The 16,048-nt window shown below is 36.0% G+C and overlaps 2 protein-coding genes across 3 annotated transcripts in view; one reads left to right on the top strand and one right to left on the bottom strand.

The window, feature by feature from the left end:
* lancl2 (LanC lantibiotic synthetase component C-like 2 (bacterial)) overlaps window positions 1-4,168 on the top strand; it is a 41,581-nt gene extending 37,413 nt beyond the window's left edge. For both annotated transcript variants that reach the window (XM_088001314.1, XM_088001315.1), the window contains one exon: window positions 1,120-4,168. In XM_088001314.1, coding sequence (XP_087857440.1) covers window positions 1,120-1,196 — 77 coding nt within the window. In that variant the 3' untranslated portion in view covers window positions 1,197-4,168. The remainder of the gene's footprint in view (window positions 1-1,119) is intronic.
* A 1,857-nt stretch (window positions 4,169-6,025) lies between these two features.
* The window catches only part of vopp1b (VOPP1 WW domain binding protein b), a 98,682-nt gene continuing 88,659 nt past the window's right edge, over window positions 6,026-16,048 (bottom strand). The window contains exon 5 of the mRNA XM_088001367.1: window positions 6,026-6,243. Coding sequence (XP_087857493.1) covers window positions 6,041-6,243 — 203 coding nt within the window. The 3' untranslated portion in view covers window positions 6,026-6,040. The remainder of the gene's footprint in view (window positions 6,244-16,048) is intronic.

Raw genomic sequence — 16,048 nt, 5'->3', positions numbered from 1 at the left:
GAAGATGAATACATAAACTAAAAGCTGGATTGTAGACATTTTTTATAAGCATATTTGTGAGCCTGCCTCTTTGTTATTAAATTCAATATAATTTCAGATTTTTCTATAACTTTTCTTCTGGTTAACTTAGAAAGTGAGCTATTATTGTTACAGGTTAGTTTTCTAAACTACAAAAAAGCAACTGTTAGGGATGCTCAAATATGAAAAATTGGACTGATATTGATATCTGATAGTAACACCGGTATTATGCCAGATTTACCAATATTTCATTTTATAATTTTTTTTATCCGATTACTCAATTAATCGTAAGAATAATCGATAGATTACTCGATTACTAAAATATTCGTTTACAACAGCCCTAAAGTCCAGTTAGTCAGCTGCCTCAGTAGCCGCTGCCTTTCAGTTTGCCTGAACTTCAGTACTGAAAAGGAAACAGAGCAGGAAAAGTCCTGCCTGTAAAATGAAATCCCTACCCAGATCATGTGAAATGTCACTTTACTTGTTTTTCAATAGGATCGGTTGTCAGGGAGTAACCCTTGCATAAGCCAACCAGATGGACAGTGTGTTAGGGTGCTTCATGTTTCCTGAGAGGGACAATGAGCTTCTTGGCTACAGATCAGTAACTTTGTTACATTTCTGGCAGTCTACAGCCACCTACCAGGGAGTGTTGGTGCACATAGAGACTGCCCACAGTCTTTATGGATTTGGGTATTTAATTTTTCAGCAGGACTTAGCCACTCCAACACTGCCAAGAGTACCAACACTTGCTTTAATGGTCATGGATTTACTGTGGCTGATTAGCCAGCAAACTGATCTTGTTTTGGCTTGTCAACAATGTAGACAAGCCAAAGCAACTTGTTTCCTTAACACCTCAATGCCTCAGCAGTCTGATTGGCTCACCTGTTTTCTACTGAGCACTGCTCCTTCAATAATTTTGCTGATAAATGTAAGTTCAGAGATTGACCTGTAATTATGCGGTAGTGATTTGTCCAGATTGTTCTTTTCTGATCAGATACAATAACAGGCAGAACTCTGGGTGAGATGTGAAGACAGGTGGAACTTCACTGCTGTATAATGTATAGGCAGAGAGAGAAGTGATGATGATGTTTCTTTTCTCAGGTATGGCAGGAACTATCCACTACCTGTCGGAGATGGCCAATCCTGAAACCTCCAGCTTCCCTGCCTTTGAGCTTTAACCTTCCAGCTGATGAGGCTGACGATCGGGGGGACGGCAAGAGATGGGGATGGCGTGGTCAGGGAGGTGTCAGTATTTGGACAACTTTGTTGTTGCTTTGGACAGAACAGTCCTGTTGGCAGCTGAATTTCAGTGAAATCAGTTTGTTTCTGAAGAATTCCTGGTTTAACAGCATGATGAATGTTGTTGCTTAGGAGGTAGGGGTTTCGGGGGGAGGGAAGGTAATAGAAGGGGGGATTCCTGTCAGATTATTATTCTGTGGATGAGCAACAGGAAGGATTCTGGAAACCTGTATGTCACTCTTCCCTTTTGTCCGGTGGTGTTTTGGACTCCATGAAGAACCTCCTCACTCAGAACGATTCATTGTCAGCTGACAGAGACAACAGCCCACCTTCTCCAATCCATTCCCCATCGCACAGAGAATGAGGTGTGATACTGTTCAGGTGTTAAAATGCCTCTGCATGTTCATTATTGCAGCACTTGGTGTCTCATGTTCTGTTTGTAGTGTTTAAAAGGATCCATTCAGTTCTCCATGTGTGTCAAAATGTGCTAAAGTGTCATCTTTGATTTCATAATTGTAAACAATATATGTGGATTGAAGAATCAATGCGAGTGCTTTTTCCTGTGGATGGTGCTCTGATCCTGCGGTGGGAACCGGTTCCCCATCATCCCAGGCTGAAGAGTGGCTGGATATCATGGGAAGCTTTTTCCTGTTTGGTGTGTCTGCAGCCTGACTGCACCTCTGTGCTGTTTCAATGTAAGTGCTGTTGCAGCTCTGACTCAGTGTTTAATGTCACACAGCTGGGAGGAAGTTCAGATGAGCTAATGTTCTGCCAAAGAAATGAGAAAAGCCAAAATGATTTAATATTACAGCGTTGACCTCCTTTACCTCATGATAATGCTCCAATATATGCCTCATATCCATATGCTTCTGAAAAACAAAACATGTCGTTATTTCAGGGCAGACTCCAGTTTTCCTTGAGGTCTGACCAATTCCAATTTAGTCAGATTCAGATATTTCTTCCTAAGGACTATAATGCAAAAAAAGAAGACAAAAGTATGGAACAAAACAAAGATGAATGAATTAGATTATGCAGTAGTCATTAAATCATTATGCTCTGCTTTATCATTGTTATTTAACAAAAAGTGCATCAAATTCCTTGCTGATGGGGTTATGGAATGACAATGTGAGGATATCTTATTTTTAATGAATACATGTCCAATCATAAATAAAGTTGGTTAGGAAAAATATGGCCAGTTCTAATCGCTGATTGATTGATACATCTCTAAGTTTGTAATAGATTTGTCTTATTCCCTAAAGTTCATATTCATATCAAGATAAATACACCAAACACCAAACATTATGGTTGTGAGGAATTCAACTTGTGGACTTGATCCCACCATAATGATTGAACCAGTTTTACATGAAGTGCTGCCGAAACATCTTAGATCTTTGGAGCCAAATAAGAAAAGCAGAAATAACTTTACGCTGTATTCCTTTAGCTTCCACTTGTGGCTAATTGATTTGGTAACTATTCACATAATTGGTTTCATGAGCTTCCTACCAGATCAGTCTGCACTTGAGCAACTTTGGTGTCTTGGTTTGCAGTGTGAAAACATGCAGCTGCACAAATCCTGACAGCACTTGAATGTGCATTAAATGCTGAGATTTTAAGAGGAATCTCATTGCATTGGGGAAATTCACAGTTCTTTCCTAAGCTTAATGTGTTGGTTAGCTTTCTTTTTTAAAGTTGCATTAGACATGTAAAGGTTTGGATTTTGTTTGTAAAGTTTGATATTTTGTGTAATTGGCCATACACACACCTAACTGATGCGTCTATGATTAACATATTTTTGTCTAGACATAATGAGATAAACAATGACACGCAGCTTCAGTCTTGATATATAAAAAAGTATGCCTTGAGATAAAACAATCGTTTTTATCTCAAGGCATAAAACAATATTCTTCCTATTTTGTTTTAGATGTTTACAAACATCTAAAACAAAATGATTTAATATTACATTATCATTTATCTCATAATGCTCCAACATATGCCTCATATCCATATGCTTCTGAAAACAAAACAAACATCAAGTACATCTATGCATGATCAGTCTTACGTTTTTTTTTTTTTTGACAATGATGGTTAGGTTTTAATCACTTTATATGTAGTGATGTCCAGATGCACCATTGCTATGACCATGGAGTTCTTGAAGTCAGGAGAAGTTAAGCTCCCAAACTTGAGTCCTTCCAGGATTCCAGTTCATTCTTTTGTTGCAGCCTGAATGCACAAATACTAGAATAATCAACAACGGATGTTGAGTTTAAGGAAATTCAGGAGTCACAATCAACTTTAATCAGAAGTGATGTTTATTTACACATTTCCCTTCATATAGCAAATCTGAAACTGGAAGCCTGAAAGCAGATAGTGGAGAGAGGGACAAATAGAAAGAACCCAGGCGACCAATGGGTTATCTGCCGCTTCCTGCTGCTTTTGCATAGTTCCGATAGAAATACAACTACACTGACACCAAACAAACTGGGTCACATTCTGACATGAAGATGTACCGGGTCATGTTAATTGCTCACAGCAGATACTCACCATTCACTACAACACAAAGTGTTACTGATCTGCACTGCAAGTCTTTTCTGCTGTTGTTCACTGCTGTTCCATCAGAGGGCAGAAAGAGAGACGTGCACAGAGGCATTTGAGACACCATCAGCTGTGAGGCTTTTATAAGCCACAACTGCTTTGTTTTAATGTTTTATATTCTGTGAAAATGGAGCCTCTGTTGTAAGGAAGCAGCTTCATCAGCATTTTAATGTAATGGTAAAATGGTTTAGAAACAACCATTTAGTTTTTAGGAAATGTAAAACTGGCACAACTGGAGGGGAAATCTGAGAATAATATCCAGTGTTGTAAATCAGTCCTCGCTATATAAAGAGCATTTGGATTGTGTTTGGTTTTTAAAGGAGCCTGTGTTGTTTGTTCAATCAGACTGAAAAAACATCTTGCAGTAATACAGAAATCTTGTTAAAATAGTTGTGCAATACTTTTCAGTCACATTTCCAGATGTGACATTTCATTCTCCAAACTACAAAAAAAACAAAAAACAACAACTTTTAAACATCCAAACATCCAGCTGCCTGGTTTGACTGGCTGGTTGAAACAAGAAAGTAGTTTACAGTTTCCATTATTTTCTGAACTGATCTGATGACAACAAAATATGTTGGTCAAATTTTAACTTATTTTGTATTTTTTTCTGTTTCACACATTGCAACAATTATTCATTCAGGGTTAAATATAAAGAAATATAGTTTAGCTAAATGTAGTCTGCTTCCTTGCTTCCTATACCAGCTCTACTGTGTCTTATTCACAGTTTTCAAAGTTGTTTTAAATACATTAGTTGTTTAAATACATTAGAAACAGAAACTGCAACTTTTTACATTTATTTCAGCTGTAATAACTTCCTGGAAGGTAGGAGGATCAGCTGAGCTTGTGCTGTCAAACGCCTAGCGTTCTCCTGCAGATGACGCAGCTGGTTCTGTCTCCCAGTGTTTAAGGCTGGCCGACCGACGAACGAACGGATGGATGGAAAGAGAAATGTTAAACTTAGGTCACGTTGCACAGATGGTAAAGATTAATCGCAGCTCTATTTATTACCTTCCTCTTGACACCTGTATTACTATCTTTTTAAAACATTGTCATAAGGTAAACAACATTTTTCCTTTCCTTTTTTTTTTCATCTTTTTTGTTCACCTCACACCTCTTAAGGAAAATGGATAAAAGTCAGAATTCCTGCCAGTGGCCAAGCTGTTTTTTCTGTTGAGGGTGTTGTTGAAGACCAAAAAGCCAAGGGACAAAAGGTTTTATTGAACTCATAAACTGGCCTAACTTATAACTCACATCCTTCCACTTCCAGTGAGCCTTGGGCACACAGTGACCCCTCTTCCCATTTTGCCCCCCCCCCCCCTCCCGCCCCCCTCTCGCCTCAGGGGCTTGATAAGAGAACTCCAGCTTAAGCTTAAGCTTTAGTTTTTGAAAACTAGGAAAGAAAGCATCAAGCTGTAACTGGATCACAATTACTAATAATCGCTGCTCAAATCAACAAGTTTCTTGTATTATTTCTCTGAACAAATGGAAAATATAACAGGAAGACAGAACCACTCCATCCAAATGATGCTCGAGTGAAAATGAGTTCAACCACACCTTGAGCTGCACGCGGTCACCACTAGGATGTCGCTTAATGTTAGTCACTAACTACCACATCAAGTCATCACATAATTGTGCTATGAACAAAGAAAGTACATCAACAACTTATTCATAAAGAAGCTCATGTTGCATTAAAATGCTGGGAAACCTGTGCCATCCTGCCAGTTTATTTTAATTTTTTTAAATGTTTCTTGGTGGAGGTACGGTACGGTACGGAGCCCTCAAGGGGACATGGGGAATTTTTTTTCTTTTGCGTTCCCTCGCAATACTTTTGCGGGAACGCAAAAGAAAAAAATTCCACATGTCCCCTGGAGGGCTCCGTAGAGAGGGACCAATTTCTGCAACATTTTAATCCATAGTAACCGTCCATGACTTTCTCTGCCCAGACACAGTGAGTTGAGTTCCAGTCAGGCTGTGTGTTAATGTGAACTAGAACAGAACCAGAGTGTGTGGGTCTATTATTGCGCTTATTTTCAACGACAGATCTGTGTTATTAACTCTTCACACATAGTAGGTTAGCATGAACCTGCGAACAGCAGACTGGTCCTTGTTCTCCTCGGCTTTAGCTGCACCTTGTCTCCATCACCCTGCTTCCCTTCTCATGTTCCACCAGGTTAGCTTTTTGAAGACATTACTTCTTGTCATTTTGGATGATTTTTTCATAAGGTGGCGGTGGGTGGTTGCAGTAGGACGGAGGTGGCGGGTAGGACCACATCATCATCTGGGTGGAGCCGTGCTGTGAACGATACGCAGCCTGGGTCAGGGTCATCCCAGGGTCACGTCCAGCCATCCCGTTCACCCCAAAGCCCTGCATGCTGCCTGGCTGCTGGGAAACTGCAAACATACACACACACACATACGCACACACAAGAGTTTAGCTTCACATGACAAGACTGGACTGCAGAACGAGTGATCAGCTGCTAGAACTGAAGCAGCTTTGTGTCTATTAAGAATATGGTTAGCTAACCAGGCCAAAGAGTGACTGTTTTAACCTCTTAGTGGCTAATCAGTCTATCTATCCCACGTTCACTGACTGATCAGATGTTTTTGAGTCTAGTTTAGTGTTAAACACGATCATTATATTGGAGGCCTTAACATTCATGCTGACATTGAGGGTGAAGGGCTAAATTTAATTCTACCTTAGACTCAAATGGTTTTACTCAAAGAAGCCAGTCCTATCCACTTTGTGACCTTGTGCTGACATTAAATGTGAAACAATAACAGTATTCCCCACTGTTATTGTTCCATCACTACAAACCTGAGAGAACATTTCGTTGTAGTAGATCGATCAGACAATGTTGCTACTAGTTTTAAAGAATCTGTTCTATGTTTAATTTCCTCAGTCTCAGAGAAACACAGGAAGGAAAGAGTTTAATCTCCAGTCCTTCTCAGATTGATGTTCTTGCTCAAAATGTTACTTCCTCACTGGTTGTGATGTTATGTCGTGAAAGCTTCTGGAATCACAACAGAACTGAATACAAAATGTTTAGCAAAGACATCTGAGCAGATGTCTTGTTTTTATTGAACAAATAACAGACAACAAACAATAACTACAACAGCTGTTTGAACTGAAAACAGGAGGCAAGACAGGACAAAATGCAAAACCAGATCCTGTTAAGCATTTTTCAAAATAAAACACTTCCCTGCTCAGTGTACATGTGTTAGAATCACTGGAAACCCACAGAAGAACACGTGGGAATGTTTTTAAACCTTTTCAGCTTCTCCGAGGTTATCAGTGATATCATTTCTATGATCATTTTTCATGTCAACACACATCAATTTATTGATTTATTTAATTATTTTAAACAAGGAAAGAAGAAATCGGGCCTGGCTCAGCATGATGCATTACAGCAGATTCCTGTACTGCAGAATGTACAAAACACAGATATCAAACATCACGCCACATGAACAGACGCAACAAACCAATTTACAGAATGGATTTATGAAGACTGATGCATGCAACATGCTGCCCATGTTGAGATTGACTTTGTATGTTGTGGAGTACTAACATATATAGACGAATGATCTCAGGCCATAACAGTTTTTAAAGGCCGGCAGTGGAACGTGTCTGTCGGTAACAGACCCAGATCATTTCCAAGATTGGGCATCAGAGCAGAAAGAGCTGCATAACTTGCACCATAAAAAACCTGAAAATACAATTTGAAACCAAAACATAATTTTGAAAAGTTAAAGTATCTAAAGAAAAAAAAACTTCAGATACTGAACAATAAGTCCAGCTAGGACGTTTAGCCTCCAAGATACCATTAGTAGCAAAAAGTAGACAGTACAAAATGGCTAAAAGTACACAGCAAATCCAGGAGGCCCAGATTAACACTGTCAGCTTAGATTTCAACACTTTTAAAGTGTCTATATGGGTCCACACCAGAAAGTGTTAATTTAACTCTTTTTGGAGCGCTGGTACCTTTAATAAAGTGTCAAATATCAAATCTGCTGGAGTTAACCATTTAACACTTACTAACACTAATTCAGTGTTAGATCTTAATATTAACTCTCAGAGTACTATAACTTCTTAAGAGTTATTTGTAATTAATATTAAATAGGTACTATATTGTTTTGAACTTTTAAAAATTCTTTGGAAAATAAACATTTAATAAAGAGGCAATAATTTTCTCAAATGCATTTATTTCAAAATGTGCACCATAATTACAAAACATATTACAACATGGAATAATGTGCATGTTTCACATGTCGCTTTTATTCACATATTGCTTATTAAAAGGTCTGACATATCAGCTGTGCAATACAAAATGCAGTATGCTTCATACATTTTTCTTCAATACCATATGTATGAAATTGTTCAAAGTACAAAGTGGAGAAAGTAAAGCCTGTATCAATGCATGCAGTTCATGTAATATTTGATAGAGTACATTTTCTTTTAACAGGTAGATTGCCAGATATGTACATTACATAACAGACCAACCTGATATTCAGATCCATAATTTCTTATCCAGTTTCTGTTTCTGTTCATAAGAGACAGATCCTCTCTGCACTCCACCAGAGAGATGTCCAGTCACTAACAGATTGTCTTCAGGTTGTTGGGCTGTTCGTGAAGTTTGGCCGGAGACACCAACATGCTCCTCTACTGCATCGGACAGTCTTCAGTCTCTGAGTACTACAGCCAGTGTAGTACAAAAACAAAAAACAGAACAATGAGGAATGGAGCGAAGGAATACATTTTACTACAACACTACCAACAAGCCTCCATTACAGAAATGTGGAGTTTCACAGATATTAACACTTACATAATCATTTTTGGAGCTTGAATCTTCGAAGAATCCATGGAGGGATCAGGAGGGGGAGGTTAGGCAGACGACTGGCGATTCATCTGCAACCAGACTGGTTCTAATATATCAGTGATTCTTGAGAATAGGGACAAAATGGGTTTGAATTTTCCCATATTTTTTTATTTTTATTATTTCTCAACCTTATGTATGCAAATATGACAAATAATGTTTAGGAAATGTAAAGATGCTAAGGTGCAGGCTCCCAGTTGCAAATTTTTTAAAAAAAAATTACATTTTTAATTCACCTGACCCAGAACTTTGTCATCACCACCTGACAAAAATAAATATAAAATGATTTTTAAAATACCCCATTAGTGATATTTTTACTCATTTTACAGACAAATGCTTCTCAAGAAACAAAAGAAATATTATTTAAAACAAAAAACAAAAAGTCCATCTGTCGGAGTTGACAGTGCATGACGGAGTTGACACAGAACTGAAGGTGGTCACAAATTAGTGAGTAAAATGAAAAACTTGATACATGTGAAGTAATTCAATTTATGTAAAATACATTAAAATGAATTAATTGCACAATTAAGTGAGATTTGACAACAATTTCACTGAAAGAGTCACAGAAACTCTGATGGAGTTGACATCTGACGGAGTTGACAAAAAGCCAAACTACCTCAATTTATATGACGTGATTCTGAAGGAGGCCATATTGTAGCCCATCAGGTCCATGAAATCTTTACAGTTTACCAAAATTAAGCTTTTATTTCACAAAATTTCATCAAAGTTTTGAAAATTGTCAGTTATGGAGTTGACACATCATGGTTGTGACAACCAACTTAGGAATAAAACAGAAGAAAAAACTAAAGAATAACATAAGCTAACCAGAGCTAACTAACGAAGCTGAAGTTGGTTTCCAATTCCAGCTTGCGATTCCCTTTAGCTATTGGGAATCGCCCAATAGCTAAAGGGCGATTCCACTTAATTTTTCACTACTTTCCGCATCTTTAATCAACTGTAGTTTAAAAACTACTACACCTAGACACTTCAAACCTGGACTAGATTATTCTTCTCTAATAGCAGAATATTTAGAATCATGTTTGGGATTTGTGAAACTTTTTCCTGATTTGTGAAAACTCAATAAAGTTTGATTTTCAACATTTTTGGCACCTCTTTCATTACTAAAACTGCTCTCATTGAAAAACTACAACTCATAGACACTTCAAACCTGGACTAGATTATTCTTCTCTAATAGCAGAATATTTAGAATCATGTTTGGGATTTGTGAAACTTTTTTCTGATTTGTGAAACTTCAATAAATGTTGATTTTACCACTTTTTTGCATCTGGATCGCCATAGATTTACTCTAATTAAAAAAACTACAACACATAGACCCTTCAAACCTGGAATAGATTATTCTGCTATAATAGCAGAATATTTATAACCATTTCTGGGATTTGTGAAACTTTTATCTGATTTGTGAAAACTCAATGAAGTTCAATTTTCACCATTTTTTGGCATATGGATCGCCATAGATTTACTCTAATTAAAAAAACTACAACTCCTAGAGACTTCAAACTTGGACTAGATTATTCTTCTCTAATAGCAGAATATTTAGAACCATGTTTGGGATTTGTGAAACTTTTTTCTGATTTGTAAAAACTTATTAAAATTCATATACATACATATCCAGCTTGAACAGGAGAATAATCTAGTCCAGGTTTGAAGTGTCTAGGAGTTGTAGTTTTTTTAATTAGAATAAATCTATGGCGATCCAGATGGCAAAAAATGGTGAAAATTGAACTTCACTGAGTTTTCACAAATCAGATAAAAGTTTCACAAATCCCAAAAATGGTTATAAATATTCTGCTATCATAGCAGAATAATCTATTCCAGGTTTGAAGAGTCTAGGTGTTGTAGTTTTTTTAATTAGAGTATGGCGATCCAGATGCAAAAAAGTGGTAAAATCAACATTTATTGAAGTTTCACAAATCAGAAAAAAGTTTCACAAATCCCAAACATGATTCTAAATATTCTGCTATTAGAGAAGAATAATCTAGTCCAGGTTTGAGGTGTCTAGGAGTTGTAGTTTTTTAATTAGAGCAGTTTTAGTAATGAAAGAGGTGCCAAAAATGGTGAAAATCAAACTTTGAGTTTTCACAAATCAGAAAAAGGTTTCACAAATCCCAAACATGGTTTTAAATATTCTGCTATTAGAGAATAATAATCTAGTCCAGGTTTGAAGTGTCTAGGTGTAGTAGTTTTTAAACTAGAGTTGATTAAAGATGCAGAAAGTAGTGAAAAATTAATTGGAATCGCCCTTTAGCTATTGGAAGCTAGAATTGGAAACCAACTTCAGCTTTGTAGCTAACTAGCTCTCTTAGCAAAGGAAGAGAAAAAATAGACATTAATACGTAGACGCCACATGGAGCGGGTCGGCCTGTTGCAGCGATACGTAATCGCGTCCGCCATATGGAATGTGGCATCTCTGCCAGTAAGCTAATACAAATGAATGGACCGAACTTCAGAAAATGCCGTTCCACAAAGTATTTTTAGCTAATGTTCGTCATCGACCCACTCACATATAAACGTGAATATATTTGGAAATTAAACAATCACCAAAGACAACATTTATGACTTTTCATTATATTTTAATTGTAATTTCTGAATAAAGAAAATAAATGTGAACCTATAATACAATTGATTTTGAAAAATCGTTTTTTTATATACAGTAATCAACATTTATGAACATATGCACACACACAGACGTCAATATATTAAATAATAAAATATGTATATATAAAATATATATACACAGCAAAAAGTCCAGTGTTGATTTAACTCCCACAGAGTTGATATTAACATTTTTTTGACGTTTATATAGTCCACACTCTTATGTGTTAAATTAACACTTTCAAAATAGTTACATGTTTAAGACTGGATCAGAGTAAATTTTTAACTCACAAAACAGAGTTAAATTAACTCTGTTTGGGATGCAATGGTTAACACTGATAAAATAACAATTTTGTTTGTGTTAATTTAACACTTTCAAGTGCTAGAAATTTACTCCAAAATGTGTAACTTCATGGTTCTGGTTAAAATGTATTATAATAAAGTAAAACTAAAACAAATAAATCAATTTTAAACAAATGTTTTATTTATGCAGCTGTGTTTCCAACATTTTAAACTGTTGTACAGTGAACAACATTCAATAGCATTCCATACAAGTTTTGAATATCTAAAGACTTATAAAATTTTTGATCTGGGATTTTCAGAAGATATCTTTCACTATAAAAATACCCCTGAAAGCATGAAAATGAACAAAGGTCTCTGTAAATAGCTGTTTAGGTAACAAAGGAAAAAGTGATTGCCAATTAATAATATATTGCTTATCTTGCTCTTAAGTCCCCCACTCCAGGTGATTCCTTCATTTTGCCAACATCAATGTTATTCAATGCAAAAATTTATAAAAATTCATTAATGCAGGTTCATTAGAGATAGCACAAAATGTATTTTGAATAACTCATCAAATGCTGCAAGAAAGCAGTTTGTTTGGCATGGGATGAGTCACTTATCCAAGATGATGTAGAGGATGTCAATCTTGCTCTGCTGACAACACACAGCAAGGAGGTATGGCTGCAGACCCCGTTGGTCCCGGAGATGTTCCTCTGAACTTCAGCATGACTAAAATGAAAGAATACATACACCAAACATAAGAAACCAGACATACGGCCACAACCATTATAAAACTTTAAGGATTCATAAAAACCAATAAAAGAAATTAATATTTTCCCAGACATACTCAAAGCTGCCATTTAATCACCTGCTGAACGTAATGTTCAAAGCAAAGTGATAAATTACTACACATACTTTTATTTCAATTACCTTATAAAAGACAGCAAGTCTCTCGACTGCATCCCATGCACTGATTCCTGGAGACTTCAGGTGGTTTTGGAAGGAGATGTCGCCATCCTCAAGTACTCCTCTCTGATTGGTTTAGCTCCTGCTAAACCAATCAGAGATGCCTAACAGGAGATTTCATTTTAGTGAAAAAATTGGGACTTTTTAAAAATAGATTTAGAAGTGCAAAAACAAACTTACCTATTTTTATCAATCCTGTGAGCATCAGTATGTTCACCACTTGTCTTCTTATGGCATCACTGAGAGTTTCTGTTGTTCCACACTCCTGCAGAACTTCTTCACCACCAGACATCATTTTGTAGGGCACTTCAACCAGCTATGAAATGAAGAATAATTAAACAAAGAGAAATACATGGAGAATTTAGATTACCCAAAAATGGCACAACATGTTTAAAGAGTTTAGGGGCACACTGAAATCATGTTACCTTTTTAGCAGACACTCCATTATCAGCATTCTCAGGTTTAGACAAAGCAAAATATAACTTAAGTCAAGTGTTCCTCTCAGTGCCATGCTCCTATGTACGTAAGAGGACGTAACACGTCAGCGTTGCTAATTATTAGCCATGTGAATGTACAGGGTGGTAGCATTTAAATTACCATGGCCAAAATTATGATTTTAAATGATAGAAAAATATAACTTTAATTTTCATAAATACACGGCCCGATAATTGTGTGTGTGTGTGCGTGTGTGTGTAACCCTTTTGCTGCTAACAAAAGGATTAGCAGCAACCCTTTTGTCGGTTGCTGCTAACTAGCAACCCACAAAAGGGCTGCTAGCTAATACATCGAGTATAGCCGTTGCAAAATAGACGAAGTATTAAATTAGTGGAAAAAGTCACATGACTATCAACTTAAAAGCGCTTAACCAAAGATTTAAGAAGTTGTACTTACCGTTTAGAACAACAGGAGAAGAAAAAAGGGAGAGGTTATCAAATTCCGCTCCAAGGAAGACGATGAAGGAGGGAGGAGCTTATTTTCCTCCAATCAGACTGGAAACCATTTAACTCAGCAAATGTTAAAACAACACTTAACGAGTAAAATCAACCCTGATGCAATCAACTATTGGAAATAACTTTAACACTGGGTGCCATTTAACGCTATCAAGGGTTAAAACAACTCTTAATGAGTTAAAGTCAACTCTGAAGCCTTTAACCCTGAAATTTTTAACTCTTCAGTTTTTGCTGTGTATAATTTATTAGTTAACAAATAAAAAAAAATATTATTCAAATAACAAATATATGAATAATATATAAGAAATATATATATATATATATATATATATATATATATATATATATATATATATATATATATATATATATATGTGTGTGTGTGTGTGTGTGTGTGTGCATATTTACTGAATGTGGAATATGTGCCAGTAAGGTAATACAAGTGAATGGGCTGAACTTGATAAAGTGCCGTTTATACGTTATTGAGAAATGACTTTTGATTTATAAATCAGTCATTGTCAAACATTAAACTACATATATTTCTTACTTTTTTCCAGAGAATTTACAGTATGTCAACTCTGCTATTGACAGCAAAGAGTGAAAATAATTCCAACAGAGTAAATTATTTTTTATTTCATTATATAAGCTACATTAATACAATAATACTTCAGATTGAGATATTTAAAAATACACAAAAAGTGAAAGAATAAAACATTTATTTATTATACTGGGAACACTGGCCACAGGCTTCAGTCTGCTGGTCACACTGGGAGAACTCAATGACTTCTGAGACGTCCTGATTCACAGGCTAAAGCCAAGGATAAAAGAGAAATTATCCAAAAGTGTAATAGAAAATACATACGATATGTTTCGTATATGTTTCTTTCACATTCAGAAAAATACATTTTCAGCATGTTGGGCTCTGACTCGTAGCATCTTTATAGCTAAATACCGACATGGTGAAGCTGAGCTGGAAACTACGGAAGTGCATTGCTATCACGCAGGAAAAATAAGTAAAGCTTTGAATTTAATTATTTTTCACGTCACCTTTTGGAATTGTGTACAATCTAGTTAAATTTGGTGAATAATAATAATCATGTAAATTATACTTAACATATGACTTGACATATGACTGTAAATAAGTAACTAATCATGGAATTTATATTTAACATATAAATGTTAAGAAATCATTTGTTCTGCTTTAAAAACGAACATACATCGACACTCAAATCTGGAGTAGATTATTCTAATCTGTGCTAATGGCAGAATATTTCAAACCTAGTTTGTGATTTGTGAAATCTTTATCTGAATTGAAACCTCAGTAATGAGAGATTTAAAAATATTTCTGCATCTGGAATGCATTAGAAATGAACTCCTATCACATTTACAATATTTGTTATTATTTTAACCTTCTGTTTTCTTTCACTTTTTTGTCCTAGAGCACCTGCCTTTTTGTGTGGCTTACAAGGATCCATCAGCTGGGATAATAATGCCAACAACTTTTCAGATTCCGATTTATAGTGATGCAACATAGCATCAGAGATGAATAATCTATTCCAGGTCGGATGTGTCTAAGTATGTTAGATTTAAAAGTTTAATAGTTAAAGATGCTACCCATCTCCTTAATTGGTCACATCAATATTATAAAAATTACAATATTGCCAAAATACTTACATGTTTTCCAATCAGTTTCAATTTCCTCACTCCCCTTCTTCTTTAAGGAGCTAAATATAACTTTGTCCAACTTCACTTAAATGGTAAACGCCCGAGAATGAAACTGCCTCTCTTATATCTGCCATATGACAGAGGGTGTTAACAATTATCAAACCTATTATGTTATTTCAACCCAGATCAGGGCAGCAATGTTTTACTTTACTGCCAGACAGCCCCCAGCATGGGTTACTATTGTGTCCCACTGGATCTCTATTGCTATAGACTTGTACATGTACTCATCATGCAGGAAAAGGTTAATTAAGCAAACAAAATACCCATTTCTGAAAAATACAATGATGATCTGGCAAAAAACACTTGATTATTTGGGAGAAATGCAACAACTATCCGATGTAATGTTCATCCATGTAGAGCAGGATTTAAACTGCTAAGGATATAGCTAAAGTGTCTGATATTCCTACAAAATATTTCTATAACTATCTTCAAGTTCAGAGTTTTATTTTATCAAAGCAACACAATAATCTTTATCTACCCTCTTTGTCTTCATTAGAAGACATTATTGTAAGTCACCTATAAGGTAAAGGAGAGGTGTCTCTTCTTTGCTCCTTGTTTGTCGACAAATATTAAAAATCTTTGACCAATATTTGACAAATATTATTTTTTATTTTATTTCTTTTATTTTATCAGGTAAACACCGTTGAGATACACATCTTATCTTATTTTCAAGAGGCAGTGTTGTAGTACTCGAGAACGGTCTTGGTCTCGATACCGGTCTCGAGACCATTTATTGATGGTCTCGGTCTCGTCTCGGACTCGACCGCATTTGGTCTCGGTCTTGTCTCG

Source organism: Poecilia mexicana, unplaced genomic scaffold, assembly GCF_051168715.1.
Source record: "Poecilia mexicana isolate PSO_F unplaced genomic scaffold, ASM5116871v1 scaffold_20, whole genome shotgun sequence".
Taxonomy (NCBI): Eukaryota; Metazoa; Chordata; class Actinopteri; order Cyprinodontiformes; family Poeciliidae; genus Poecilia; species Poecilia mexicana.
The sequence above is the reverse complement of the archived record's forward strand: the minus strand, read 5'-3'. Positions and strand labels throughout refer to the sequence as shown.